The 15531-nt window shown below is 40.1% G+C and overlaps 1 protein-coding gene across 1 annotated transcript in view; it reads left to right on the top strand.

Moving 5' to 3' along the window:
• LOC111655562 (solute carrier family 23 member 1) overlaps positions 1-15531 on the top strand; it is a 46442-nt gene that overhangs the window by 20294 nt on the left and 10617 nt on the right. The window contains exons 3-8 of the mRNA XM_023407013.2: positions 13-170; positions 2372-2555; positions 4252-4433; positions 7714-7831; positions 10244-10400; positions 13727-13980. Coding sequence (XP_023262781.1) covers positions 13-170; positions 2372-2555; positions 4252-4433; positions 7714-7831; positions 10244-10400; positions 13727-13980 — 1053 coding nt within the window. The remainder of the gene's footprint in view (positions 1-12; positions 171-2371; positions 2556-4251; positions 4434-7713; positions 7832-10243; positions 10401-13726; positions 13981-15531) is intronic.

The following is a 15531-nucleotide window of genomic DNA, read 5'->3' as shown; positions in this document are numbered from 1 at the left end:
CTGCCTCTGCAGCATTACATCCTCGCTTTCGGCGGCATCATTGCGATCCCACTCATCCTGGCCGAGCCGCTCTGCATAAAGGACAACAACGCCGCCAAGAGCCAGCTCATCTCCACCATATTCCTGGTGTCGGGATTATGCACGCTGATGCAGACGGCCATCGGCACCAGGTAAGTTCTCAAGTTGTCTCTCACGCTCCTGTGAACCGGAAGTAGCAGGCCACTCAGAGATATCGAGTTTCCACACACTCACACACACACATGAGATTTAACAGCTTCCATTTCTGTAACCCTCTGTGGAATGGCATTTGTGTGTGTGTGTGTGTGTGTGTGTGTGTGTGTGAGTGTGTGCATGTGTGTGTGTGTGCGTGTGTGTGCGTGTGTGTGTGCGTGTGTGCGTACACGTTCACACTTTAAGTGCTGTCAGCCAGGTTTAAGATTTACAGCAGGTACAAACTGAGGAACTGCCTTGCTTAAGAATGTTCACAAGATAGAGGAAACTACCATATGTTCCCCGGCAACATCCCTTCAAAACTTGCCCTACATATGCTGCCTCTGCAGAGGTCCTTTCATAAAGTCCAGACACAAGCAGCCTCTGAGCTGTGTTTGCAACAGCCTGAAGTTGCAGCTTAGCTCAGAGGCCGCTGCCTTGGTTCGTGTGGAGTTTAATTGTGAGTCAGTTTCTCTGTCGGGCTCTACGTGGCGCTGACAGTGGAAATGAGATTCCTTCAGCACAAGTTGTGAAATACTTAAAGCCTTATGCTCTCCAACGCTTATGCAGCTTAATTTGTGGTTTTCCTTTTTTTTAATGACAATCCTGGGAGCTGCTTGGCTCTTTGAGAGGAAAATCCACGTGAAGCTGATGTATCCATGTGTGTGCTGTACCACAGTGCAGCTGCCTCCCACACATACAGCACTGTACAATACAGCACAGAGCTCCACACACCTTTGCGGCCCCCTCAGCCCTGCTGTAACAGTAAGCCTGAGCAAATAGCTAATGCTTTTGTTTGAGTTCTCCGCCTACACAGTTTGGAAAAAGCTTAAAGGGACGCAAAATGGGATCCCAGAAAACAACTTTGACACTGAATAATAAGCGAGTTCATCTTTATTTTTGTTGAACCTTTTCAGAACTGTGGTGTGAAGTGGTCTTTGAAGCAAGACAATAAAAAGATGAAAAGCACAAAGGCGCACAAGACAGAAGTGCATAGAAATACGCTGCAAAAGCAAAGAAAATAATACAAACAGGCATAAGCCAGAGTAAAAACACATGTTTTATATTAAGATGTTCCAACCTTTCCAAAAGTTTAAGTTGAAAATGTACAGATTTTAGTCCATAAAAGCAACAAGCCATACATCATGTTGTGAAATCTCTGCATGATGTTCAGGGGCGGACCGTAACGAAGCACATTTACTTGAGTTCTGTCCTTCATATCTGTACTTTACTTAATTGATAATCAATTACTGCACTTATTGTTTTTTAAACCTATGACCTTTATTCGTTACCTCGAAGCAGAGCTTTTTAGTCGGAATTAATTTTTCTTTTCTTTTGAAAATGTGATAGACCAAACGCTCTTTTCCTCACGGCAGAAAAATCCAATCCCAGTCAACTCCTACGCGGTCAGTCATGTTGAAACAGCTCAGTTTGAACTTGGCATTGTCCTAACGATGGCTATGTTAGATAAACATGAGCCGGAAGATTCTTCGCCACACCATCATGATCTTATCTTCCAGGTCCATGATGGAGGTTTCTTCCCTTTTTAAATGGTTGCTCTGATAACCAAGATCAAATGTCCCCACTGCCAACAAAAATAAGAAAAAGTGACAATGACTCCTTGTGTTGATTCATACAGGTTGTACAGTGAGTCAGTAGGTTGCTTCAGAGTCATTGGGCTCTGTAAATGTGGAACAATACATCACTGAGTAACAAGAAGTAATATTTGACCAGGAGTATCTACACTTTGACTCAAGTAATGCAGTTGTGTTCTTTGTCTCAGACCCACATCATCAGAGGTGGACAGTTTATAAAAACTATTGTAGTACTATTGAAATTCAGCCTCTGTGTCACAACTTAAGTTGGGAAATCTGAGCTGGTTTGAAATGAGATGCCTCTTTTACCACCACTTGTGAAATCCTTGCCAAGATAAGTTTTCAAAAACCATTATCATTTGTCATGGGATTCATTTTAACGCCCATAAAAGCACTTTTGCTTTCCTCACTGTGCCGACAGTCTGTGAGAAAAGCTCATTAAAATTCTCAGCTCTTCTTCCAGGCTTGCTTTAAGCAGATCCAGGTCATCCTATTCTTCAGAGACCCGATATCATTACTTCCAGTGACCTCTGACCTTTTAACCTTTCTGCCTTATTGACTTAAAGGTTACCAATCCTCCAGGGTGGGACCTTCAGTTTCATCACGCCGACTCTGGCCATTCTCGCTCTGCCCAAGTGGCAGTGTCCAGCTCCGAAAGCACCGGGGATCCTGTCCACGCCGCTGCAGAACAGTACCAGCCCGCTGCAGATGGAAGATTCTGATGAGGTCTGGATGTCACGAATGCGTGAGGTGTGTAAAATATTCACTGGAGTCAGCAGACGATTCGCAGGACCTCACGTGCCCTGGCAGGGAATCCAATCGGTCACCTTCACAGTGCTAACAGATTTAAGGGGAACGATGAGAACCGTGTATAATCCTGTCACACCTTAATGTCTGTATGCCGATAGAAACAGCCTTCTTAATCTATACATGTGTACATCCAAAGAACCGCACAAAATTTACAGACTTAAGAGATTTACTTATTTTAGGTAACGTAAAACAAGACTGAAAAGAGCGTTGCAGAAATGCAGAAATTTGCAGTAAAAAGATTCAAATTCAAAGAAATGTATTCCAAAGCTAAGATTTTCACAAACGTTTAGATCGAGCACTTTGATAAAAAAAGGCCGAAACCGAAGAAAAAGTTTGGTAAAGTATGTAAATTGTGTTGCATGCAAAAACCTTTCAAAATGGGTAAAACAAGACCCAAGTGTCAAAATTTGGGGTAAAACCTTTAAATTTGGGTAAAGAAAACCCCACAAATTTGTTCAAATGCCAAAATTTGGGGTAAACACAAAGAATATTGGGTAAGAGTTAATAGAATAGGTCAAACTAAATCAGAAAGTGTGTTAAAATGCAGAAATTTAAGGTCAGAACAGCCCTAACGCATAAGTCATTCAACAAATTTGAGGTTTTTGTTTAAAGTAACGATCATCATTACATGCTCCTGCTCATGCTCATACTCAGCACCACACACCATTTTCAAAGTCAGCCTTAACTTTGATCTCATTTACACACCTTTAAGGTTTCGTACCTGCATCCTGCAGGGTCTGATGCTATCACTCTGACTTAATCTAAAAAAAAAAACACAGACAGACAGACATCTAAACACTTGCCAGATTAATCAGAACCATCTCCGTGGTGGTTTCCGTGGAAGTACACACGTGCACACACACACACACACACACACACACACACACACACACACACACAGACTGACAAGGTTAACACAATACCAGCCCTGCAGTCGCACCTGGTTATAGATAATCCAAAGACTCTTTAGTCAGTAAGAAATCATTATTTCTTGAGAATAAAAATCAATGCAGCCGTTTTCATCATATAGGACGTTGCATTCCTGTGATATAGTAGGTTCAGTGGGATTTATGTGACCTTCTGGAATGACTTTGACTCAACATTTGGAATTTCATAAATTATCTTCAGCCAAGAGTTTAGGTATTTTGCACCCCCATATATCTCCTTGTCGGCAGGGTTTTGTGCAAGATTTTCTTTCCCCAGATGTATGTTTCAGAAGGGAGTCTCCTAAAGGGGAACTGATCATACAATTACTACACCTTTACTAGCTCTCAGTAGGGAACATTGGTGAAGTGCTATTGGGTGTGTTTTCACTATTTTCACATGCACAGACTTACAGCCATATAGTGTAAATGACATGACATGTTTCTTTTTTTATGTTTACTTCACACTCATCGTGTATGCATGCATATATGCAGAAGTCAGTGATGTCTTGCTTCACTCAGCCACACACATAGTCATACTGGGTGGGGGATCTGTTCAACTACAGTGTGATCTGAGCCTTGGTTGGAAAAGCTCAAAGTAAATGAAATGCCACCTCCAGGAACACCACTGGTGTGATATATGATGCACAGTTGAGTACCAGACACCTAGCACAAGCACTGATATTATGTCCCTCTTGTCTTGCCATCCACAGATCCAGGGAGCCATACTGGTGTCCTCCCTGCTCCAGATCATCCTGGGCTTTTCCGGGCTGGTGGGCCTCGTGCTCAAATTTATCGGTCCTCTAGCTATCGCTCCCACCATCAACCTCATTGGCCTGTCGCTGTTCATTGAGGCTGGAAAGAAGTGTGGCGGTCACTGGGGAATAGCTGCTCTGTGAGTGGAGTGATGTTTTACAACACTATGATGTATTACACAACAAAGAGGAACATGTTGTAACAGTGAGGGATTTATCGTATGTGCAGTCTGTCTAACTCCTGGATAATCCAAAAATGGGCAAAGAGGTGTGGCATGTGTGGTGCGTGCAGAGGCAAGCATATGTTCCCATTAGCATCATTAGAGCAGCTATTTGTCTTGCACGAAGGCTAACCCACGGCCGAGAGGTCACATTCAGCGTGAAGCCGAGCAGACAGCTAGCAGCTAGCCAACTTTGATGGCACCCATTCGTCATTCAAAGTGGCTATGCCCTCAATTATCCATAACTTTAAGCCTTGTAATGGCTAAATTAATAAATTGTATAAGAATTATAATTTTTTTATATGAAAAAATGCCCATGGCAGAAAATACTAAGAGAAAACTAAAACTAAGAAAACTCGCCGGCAGCTGAGTAGTGAAATTCATCGCATTGCTTCAAGACACACACTACATCGTTGGTTCACACCTGATCGACAAAATTCTCAACGATCAATTACCGATCATCGATTAATCCTGCCCATCCCTAATCTCAATACAAATATACTTAAAAGAAAAGGTAGCTTGAAGATAAAATCAAAACCAACGCAAAAGAAACAGGGGACCTAAGAGAAACTGAGTAAAACCAGGAAGTGTGTTAGAGGGTGAACGTTGACAGAAGGCAACCTCAGACTGAACTCAAAGCAAAGTCTTGAAGTTAGATTTAAACTTGTCAGTGGTGGGACAGGATTTAATGTACGACAGGAGACTAGTCTAGAGCCCGGGGGCAGCAACAGAGAAAAATGCAGTCACCCTTGGTTTTAAGGTGTGAGTGGAAACTTGTTGTGAAGATGACCTCGGTGACCCTTCATAAACAAAGTAGTAAATTTTGAGTCAGTATTTCACTGGTAATGTGTTGTTGTGATGATGTGTGTGTTTTGAGCCCATTCATAGTCGATAAAGGGCGGGATATGGGGCAGCCCCACACACAGGGAATAAGAGTAATCCATCTGAAAGGTGATAAAAGCACGGATGACTGATTCTAGGTCCCTCTGAGAAAAACACTTAATTTGGCTTCGGTTCTGAGCTGATGAGGCTTCAAATTGTTTTTTTTTAACCTCATTGTGTGAATTTGTAGTTAGGGGAGGGAAGGTTGTAATGTTTAGTTTGTGTTGTGATTGTTTCAAAGAGGGACTTTATGGTCATTTCCCATACAGAAATATAATATGTGACAAATATGTCCCTATATCAAGAGTGATGTAGCCTCAGGGGATATATTATTATCACATATATACATCCTCTGGATATATGAAGATATAAGTTTATAACATAAAGACCTATTATATATTAAAAGATATCCGTATGAAGATTTTTTTTATCACAAATGACATGTTGCAAACATAGAATATATATTTAATTCATACATGCAAGTTTATTAAAACAACATATATATAAAAATTCTATATGCTTAAATATGTTTTCTTATGAATTTCTTAGTAAAATGTATGTATGTATTCCCATTCTGGGAAAGTGGTGAGAGACCTTTGGACCCTAGTGTATATAATATCAACATGTGTTGACAGGCTTTGGGATGGATATATATGTATATCGTAATAATATAATCGTAATTACATAAACATACACATTTGTATGGGCTAAACTTATATGTCAATTTATGAATTTATTACAATTTCTAATAGATTTCATTTTTTTCAGTTTTTACATATGTGCTTTTATTTTACATATAAATATATCCAGTATATTGCATAGTTATATAGTGGAGCTGTTGAACTGTATCACATTATACTGAGTGGTGTCTCCAGTATTTAGTCTGTCCCGAATGATAGGGTGGACAAAATACTACGGGTATGTTTACCTAACTGTACGTCTGTCCTATGGCTTCAGCAGATTAGGAGAGATGAAATTGCAAGACTTGATTGATATGATAAGACTAATGTGGCTACATTAGTGAAAAAGCAACTTCAGATTTTAAAATTGCAAATGCAGTTATGTAAGATAAGATACTTGAACACATGGGAAATGAATAACATTCCCAGACAAATGAGTCTTGCCCCGTTTCTCCACCTTGTCGGTCCTCGCCAATAAAATGTAATTGTCATGTTTCTACGCTGCGTTCATTCACTATGTCTTTGCCTGTTTTCCTCTTCTCTTTGTTTCTTTATCAAAGCACTGATGTCCACTATCTAAATCCACCTAATCTCCGTGATGACTGCTAATGGACCTCACCGCTCCACATTAGCTCTCCTTTCATTTACATTTGCCCCTGCCCTGTCCAGACCCATGAAACCTGTCTTCATTATCCCACTGCCATCTCCAGATAATGCAGACTAAAGCCATTACACAGAGTGATCCTTGTGGGTTTTAAAAGGTTAAGCACATCCACATCCTGGTGCCGTATATGGATGGTAATCAGTCATATCCCTCTTAGCTCTCCCGCCCCGCGCTGCAGGGGAGCTCGGAGGTCCGGGAGGTTCAGAGTCTCCCAGCATGAGACAGTCGTGAAGGAAGGATAAAACCCGTGATATCAAATCAGCATCTTCTGCATCTCTCTCCTCTGTCTGTGTCCTGCTCTTTCACACAAGAGTGATTAAGTTTTCTTAATTTTTTGTCCTGGCACATATTTGTCATTCCGAACATCAGACTATGGAAGATGCTGAGACTGATTTTGCTGATTTTGCTGCTTCTGCGTTCATTAGTTTAACATGGATCAGTGTTTCAGCTACAGCGTAAATGTTTAAATTGGATTTGAATGACTTGCTCGTAATGTGGGACACAGCACAGTGGAGCTGAGAGAACTCATTCCTCTCTCTGAAATAGAATAAGCCTGTTTTTATTTTTTTTTTATGTCCAGTAACTTCGACCTTTCCAAGTTTTCAGCAGGCTGCAGACTTTCCCACTAAAATGACCTGCACCACGGGGACCTGCATCTTAAACCTCGAGTAGTATTTCATGCACAGCGTGCAGTGTTTTCACTCACAGCGTGAAGCGTTTCATATGCAGCACGAAATGTCACTCAAAGGCAGGGAACTGTGTATTTTAGAATCTCATAATGGCCACCTTCACCACACCATTACTTACCCTTAATCCCTTCATGATGACAAGTATCATATAAGCCTGTCTCATGTGTAAAATTACATGTTTTCACTTGTTGTGATGTGATATGATGTGTGGAAGCATGCTGAGGGGCCTTCGCAGGAACGACTGTGTGTGACGCATTTTGTCCTGTCTTCTGTTTTTCCCACAGCACGGTCGGCCTGATCCTCCTGTTCTCCCAATATCTCAGCAAAGTCGACGTCCCCATGATCGCATACAAGGATAAGAAGTGGAAGGTTTTCCAGTATCCGCTCTTTAAGCTGTTCTCTGTAAGTTGCCAACACGATTCTCCTTGGTTTTATATCATGGAGAAAATTATCCCTGGCCCATAAAACCTGTTTATAACCTCCTTACTTTTACTTTTTACACTCATAGACAGACACACACACACACACACAGATACAAATGTAAAAAACTAAAAACAATGTTACCACCAGTTTTACTGTCCTCAAACTATCTTTTTTATATATACTATATAACCTCTTTGCTTTGTTTCAAAACTATACATTTTAATGAGAATTCAGTATCAAACCAAAGTCTGTCCACTATGCAAGATAGATAGATAGATAGATAGATAGATAGATAGATAGATAGATAGATAGATAGATAGATAGTGCTATAAAGTCCTTACGATGACTGACGATGTAGATCTTTCAGACATGTTTCGTTTGTATCTATTAAAAATGACCGAATGAAAGATAAAACATTTGATTACAGTGAGCTAGATGATTGTTTTATATTCTGAACAAATGCAGCTACATTTTCAGTTAAATGAAAACATAGTCAACTTAGTTGAAATAATGTGTACTGACACTGTTTAGATAGAAAGGCAAGTGATGGGCCACCCCAGTAACTCACCAGGTAGAGCACGTATTACCAAAAAAATACTTTTGTTTAAATGAATGGCAAATTATCCATGGAGCCGGCATGTACATCTAGTTTTTAAAAAAAACGAGTCGGTCTGAGAAAATAGTTTGTTTGACCTTTCACAGTGGGTAACATCGCATTGTCACGGAGGCCTGGAAGAGGAAATACTACTCATGTGGAGAAGTCCGTGTGTAGCGCTGACAAGAAGAACATTTTATGAAGATATTTCACACACACGCAGCCCCATTTGTAAACCCTTCAACTACAGCTCTCTTGTGTTCACGGCCCCCACCGGTCAGGTAGTGATCGCCTGTGGTGATCATAGAGTTTTTACATGTGTTTTATTTAACTAACGTTCGTGCAGTTGCATACCTTGTCAGTGTGAGAGCCGAGCAGTACAACAACAGTCCTCTGCTGGTCGCTGTCAATCAGATGGAAACTCGGCGGACACATGCTGTTTTTACACGCAAAGGTTATACATTATTTACACTGCCAACAGAGATCTGTATATTTTTGCACTGAAGATGCAAAATATACGTCGTCACTGTATAAGACTGACCTTTCTCCGTTCATAAACAGGACATTGTCCTTTCTCTTCAGCAACAGCCAAAATAAATACCTTTCGCTCTGAAGCTCCTGGGCGGGAATTTTTATAACTTCCTTCAGTGTTGACTGATGTCGAGGAAAGACAGCATTCTAATGAAATACTGACTCAATAAATAAAGGTTAAAAAGAATGACAAGAACATCAAACTCAACAGAAGAGGCCTCTTCAGTGAACTAAAGACCTCTGAGCCACTTTGGCCTCAGGGTTCAGTCTCTGGAATGTTTCACATACGGCAGGTCTATGCATTTTGACAGAATGAGTCATATGTTGTGACAGCCAGCAAAAAACTAAATATATACATATATATATATATATATATATAATAAAGGTTAAGTTTTCATACCTGTTCTTCAGTATCGTCAATTTAAGCCATACAATACATAAAATGCGGCACTCTTTACTGTGAAGGAATGAAGCCAATAAAACATAGACACACACTGTCTCTTGCCAAGTCTTATTTGTCATTAAGTGCACTTACAATGCATGATACACTTTGGTACTTAACTCACATTAGATGCATAATTTGGTGTTTGACTGCGACTCTTTCGCTCCATTAATCCTCTCTGACAGGTGAAGGTGTCAAGGTGAGATGAAAAACAGAAACGGAAGAAATATAAAGAGCGCACCGCCCTCCAGCTACTGGTCTGACTCTCCTCAAAGAGGCGAATGACAAAAGTGTTTTTGTGCACAGCTCTGTGCTCTGTACCCAAAGCATGATGTATGAAGAGGCACACAGGCTCAAATTTAACGCAAGATATCAACAGTACAGTGCTGAAATCCGTTATTAAATTAGATTCATACTAATATATTTGAATGATGCAATAAAGGAGTTCCTTTGCAGAAACCTATGCTCCAGAATATACTCACCCTGACAGCTGTGGTTGCAGTTATGGGTGAACCCAGGGGGTAAACTGTCACTGTTTTTATGATAAAAAAAAAGTAATGTAATGTTGACTATTTTTGGTCTTTAAAACATGTACATATGCACAAGACTTCAGGAAAAAAGAATTAAATTTATAATAAATGATCTGGATCTGCCCCAAAAATGTAATGAGTACTTCCCCGGCTCATGCCCCATCCCTCCAACAAGTAAGGTGCAAATCGGTTCAGTTATTTTTGCGTAATCCTGCTTGGCAGAGGTAACAAGAGTAGGGTATGTTTTGTGTTGGATGAACATCACTTTATACGTATTGTACTACGAATTCTAGGCTTTGTTCGGGATGTGCGGCGGCTGGCTGGTCTGCTTCTTACTGACCATCTTTGACGTCCTGCCTTCGAAGTCTGATGAGTACGGCTACTCAGCCAGGACCGACATCAGTCTGGAGGCTGTGACAAACTCTCCATGGTTCCACGTGCCTTACCCAGGTAAGTGCATAAATATCTTTAAGCACATATTTTAGATCCTGGGCTTTTGCTGTAATAAATGTCAAATTATTTTATCAAAAATAATTTGAAACTGCTGAGTACCGTGATTCCTATTATTTATCCCACTCGTCTGCCACCCACTCTTTAATTTTCAGCTTTATCATCCAAACCAAACGCAAACAGAGGAGAAGTTCAGCTGAGGGTTGCACAACTGCTCTTTAATGATCCGCCAAAATGTTACAACATCTCTTGGAGAAAATGAAAATGATGCGCCTTTTCTTTGACCGCTTAAAGTCTATCTCCTGATATCTTCTAGTGTGTGCAATGGGATGGTGATGATGACACATATACTCAGTGATGGAACAGAACAGGCAACCTCCTGAGAAAAGGTTATTTGGCTACGACTTAACGTTAAACAGGACTGTACACGAGCAGCTATGAGAAAAATTCTACAACCTTTGCATTGATTTTCAAAACCAATCATAATAATCATTTAAGTGCTTCAGTGTTTTCATCTCATAACAGTGATATATCTCGGTACATCCTCTTTGTTCTGCCAAATATTGAATGCATATGTCTTTCAAAGCCTATCTATAGATATGTGGAGTTCAGGGAACTCAATTGCAGGGTTGGTTTGATGTCAGTTTTCTTATTCATTACTACGAATGGAAAGTCAGTTTTATGGCTTTTTGATTATTTGCATATGGCACCTGCTGAAATCCACATTTGAAAAGAATGAACAGAGCTTTTTATACGAGGATGTCTGTACACAATGTTTTTGGCAGCACTTTGTATTACTTAATGTGCATAAATGGTTATGAATTAAGGATATTTACAACAACAACAACAACAAAATAAAACTGTGCTGTTTTCACTTTGTTATCCTACTATGAACCCAAACCTCTTCCACATGTGACATTTTTTTTATTGCGGATGGGCTGATTTGACAGTGATCAGGCAGACGTTTATAATGTGGCTGTTAAATAGGATTATGCAGGATGTCTAGAGCTAATGAACTGCCATTTGGGGATGAGACAAAGCTGATGCGTCTCTATCACAGGTATCAAATTTACAAACAAATCTAATTATTACTCTGCAAATTTTGCTCAATCCAGATCTGGTATTTTAACAGGGTTTAATGAAAATGAATACGGACACGTGTTTTTATTCATGTGGGGCCTGAGGCATTTTTATGTGACTGCATGCTTTTGCATGCCTTTAAAACGTGCTGGATTTAAGCAATTAATCCTAAAAAAAACCCACATTATCCACATCATCAACTCCAGGCGTCGGCACAGATGCCTTTAAAGGTGTCGTTTTTAATGTAACCATTAACATTTGACACCATTACCTGTGGACGCCTGGCTTCAAGTCCAAACTGGTCCTGTGTTTGATAACTTAAATGTTATATATACTTCTCTTTAAATTAGAAAAACTATATGTTTTGCCAAGGGGACATCGTTCCTGTAGTGACGCGCATAAAAATCTGAAGATACAATATTGGGATTATGCGGAAAAAAATAAGACCACAGCAATTTACGCAATATTCACAGTAAAGTTCCTAGGGATAGATACAACACATGTCAGCGGAGGTTTTACTAGTACCTCCCAATAGCATGTGTAGTGTGTCATATGCCTGTAAGTACGAGCACAAGCATTTACATGTACACAAGGGTGCAGTAAGGTTCACAATAGAGTTTTTAAGACTGTAAATACAGTTGGGGCAACAGTTTCTTTGGGAGGTAATGACCTGAAGAAAATGTGTTGATAGACCAGGAGGGGATGGAAATAAATGGGACCCGCTTTAGAAGTGCCCAAGGTGTTGTAAATGTCACTAAGATAATATGGCCTGCACTGTTACTGCTTTCTTCATCACAAATCTTCTTGGGAGACAGAGCCTTTCAAATTGTGCCAAGAAAATCCTGAGTGGAAATTTATGAGTTTTTTTTTTTTTTTTTTTTTTACAAGTGTTTCCATTTTGCTAAAGTGGAAAGGTTTGCGTATGAAAAAAGGGCTAATGAACTGCAATAACGGCTAATGAAAACAGACGTATGTAATGCATCCTCCTCTACTTTAGATGAAGCATTCAAGTCATGTTATGTTGCGCCATCGTTGTCTCTTTTCAGACTGCACATCTGTATATTTTAAGTTAATTGTATGATGTTTTGTCTGTTGTTTTGTGTTGTTGTCTCTTCCTATACTGTACGTCACATCAATGCATTTGATATATGCATACTCTACTTTCATACCTATAGTGTATTGTAGTTTTATGATAATGAAAATTGACTATTTTATTTACACTGTACATGTAAAAGACCAACAAGGGTCAAGAGTTTAAAAATTAGCAAGAGCCATAAACTCTCAATGATGTTTGCAACACATTAGTTTTATGCTTTGTTTTGGAACTATGTTAAATTGCACTGTCCCTATTAAATAAATAAACAAGCTAATAAATATATATATATACAAAATGTAATAATTAACTAATTTTACCAATTTTTTATTTTTTGCAAAACAACTAGCTGGACTCAGTCATTATCAAGGACCTGATCCCTCACTGACTTCCCACCCTTATACATTGGGTTATATTGGAGATGGAGGCATCATCTGGGTTTAAACTGGGTTCATGTCACCCTTGTACCAACCATTTTGTTAAAAAAAAAAACACATTATGCTGATTCCATTTCAACTTACTGCTAATGGAAACCAAACTCTCCCAGGAGGTAAACCATGTACTCCGTGGAGATGGAGACTTTCCTTTAAAATGGAAGTGTGTTTCTTTACTTTGTTCTGAGGGTCATTTGTGATATGTTATCAAGAATTAAACACATTTCTAATCAGACAGAAAGTAAAACAGCACTACATAAATAGCACAGGCTTGTGGAGGGCCAGTGTTAGATACAACGTGATCAGAGAGCCAGTATCCCACACCTGTTAAGTCAATTGTGTGAGGAAATTTATAATCCTGAAAATTTGTTTTCTGCTGGGACTGTTGGAACGAGTTCACTCTATTAAAATCTTGCAAAATGTTAGGACATAAGATCTTAGCATGATATTTGGATTTGTCCAGATGTTTGTATAATGGCATTGCGTCATGTAAACCAGATGTTCTGTTCACTGTTTGTCTATAAATCCATCAATTCTTTAGGAACAAAACACATTTTTGTCCTTTAAGCCTCCTGGCCTCCCAGGTCATCTTGTAGTAGCGTGCTTACCCATTCTCTCAGTCAATATATTGATCATTCAGTTACTGTGCTACAATCGATTCAGTCTTTAAATGTAAAGCTGTGTGTCTAAACCAAAGCGTGCCATTTCTGTACCCACAGGTCAGTGGGGTATGCCCACAGTGAGCGTATCGTCAGTGCTGGGTATGATGGCAGGCGTCTTGGCATCCACCATGGAATCAATCGGTGACTACTACGCTTGTGCTCGCTTGTCCGGTGCCCCTCCACCACCGACTCACGCCATCAACCGAGGCATCGCTGTGGAGGGCATCGGCTGCATCCTGGCTGCGCTGTGGGGAACTGGAAACGGCACCACGTCCTATAGCCAGAACATTGCTGCACTTGGCATTACCAAGGTACAACTCATTTTGATCTCTGGTGTTTTAGGGCTCTTCAGAGCTTCATTCATTGATCTTTTTGGCCACTGTCAAACAATTAACATTTGAATAATTGTAAAAAGCTGTAATTGAATTAATAAAGTAATAAAACAGCTACAGTATAAACCTCATTGCTCTCACAATGTGTTTTTTTTGTTTGTTTTGTTTTTCTTTTGATTTGACTGATAGCAAGAGTAGGACCCAGTTCCCTCTGCTCTGACAGAGAAACAGTTGTTCCTTCATGCCTCAGTCAACGAGGCACTTTGACGTTTAGCAGAGCGTTCTGATGATTAACTGCCCCGCGGCACTTCCCCCTTGGAAGACGCCCCGCTGCTGTCCTTAGTGCTGGTACATTACGATGAATACTCAAGTGGACTTTTATGAGTTCAACGATTCAAGGATCCAGTGAGAGGTGTGCAAGGGTCACATCCCAGCAGACTGCACTGTGATCTTCTGTTATAAGTTCTTCTTTGAGGTGTAGTTATTGGAGTGATCCGTCTGTGCCTTACTTTTCTGAGTAGCATTGAGTTATTTTTAATCATGGAAGTGAAGGAGGGCAGACTGAGGGACTGGTGGAATGCACAAATAATGTTGATTTATTTGGAATTTATATCCGTCTGGCTGGGAGGTTTTTTTGCCTACTTTTCTTGTAATGAGAGTGGATTTATGTTTATAGTGTAAAATACGCATATAATCCATCTGCTGTGGGCATGGACCATAATCCATCCGCTGTGTGGATAAAGCAAGCGTTTTAAATAAAGGATAGAGCGTTGATGAAGTTATTCTGTTACAGTATGATGTTTATATACAATGTCATTTGAAATTGACTTAAAATGTCATATTAGGAGCTTTGATTTCTGTGTAATGATCATATGACTGGGACTGACTGAACGGGATTGTTTTTCAGTAGCCTAAAGCATGAGATTAGTTCAGTTCACAGCAACACCACAGAAACACACAGACGCATATCCCAAAGTCAAAAATATTTACAGACGAGAGAAACCTGAAATAGGAAAATGCAGTTGTTTATTTAACAGATTCTTATTTTGGAAAGTGTGTTTAATCGTGTGTCGTTTGTGTTTTTGATGTTTTCATCTAACGTCTTTGGGGCTGCCATTTTGGCCAGTTTCGTCGATTCGTATCTCATCAGACCATCCTGGTTTAATAAAGGTCAAACACAAGTAGAAATAAAAATATATATGTGAGAACAACCATGAGTATGTCATGACTTCTATCATCATTTGGGCAGACAGAGATCTGTAGTGTCGCTGAAGGGAGCAGGGCGGGCGGGGTCAGATATAATTTAGCTTGATCTTTTGATTATGGTCATGTGATACAATTAATGGGAGAGGATGATTTATCGATTGGCTGCTGCAGTTGTTTGTTGCTTGTTTGTTTGTGAGCCTCTCTGTCTCGCTGCTGACGAGGGACATGACTTAAGTGCCGGTCATATATTACCGGAGGACGAGTCGTTTGGTGGTGATGGAGGGGGGTGATGATGGCGGTGGTGTGTGTGTGTGTGTGTGTGTG

Source organism: Seriola lalandi, unplaced genomic scaffold, assembly GCF_002814215.2.
Source record: "Seriola lalandi dorsalis isolate HSWRI2012SDOR001 ecotype SW California unplaced genomic scaffold, Sedor1 jcf7180002054325, whole genome shotgun sequence".
Taxonomy (NCBI): Eukaryota; Metazoa; Chordata; class Actinopteri; order Carangiformes; family Carangidae; genus Seriola; species Seriola lalandi.
This window is presented reverse-complemented; position numbering and strand designations above follow the sequence as displayed.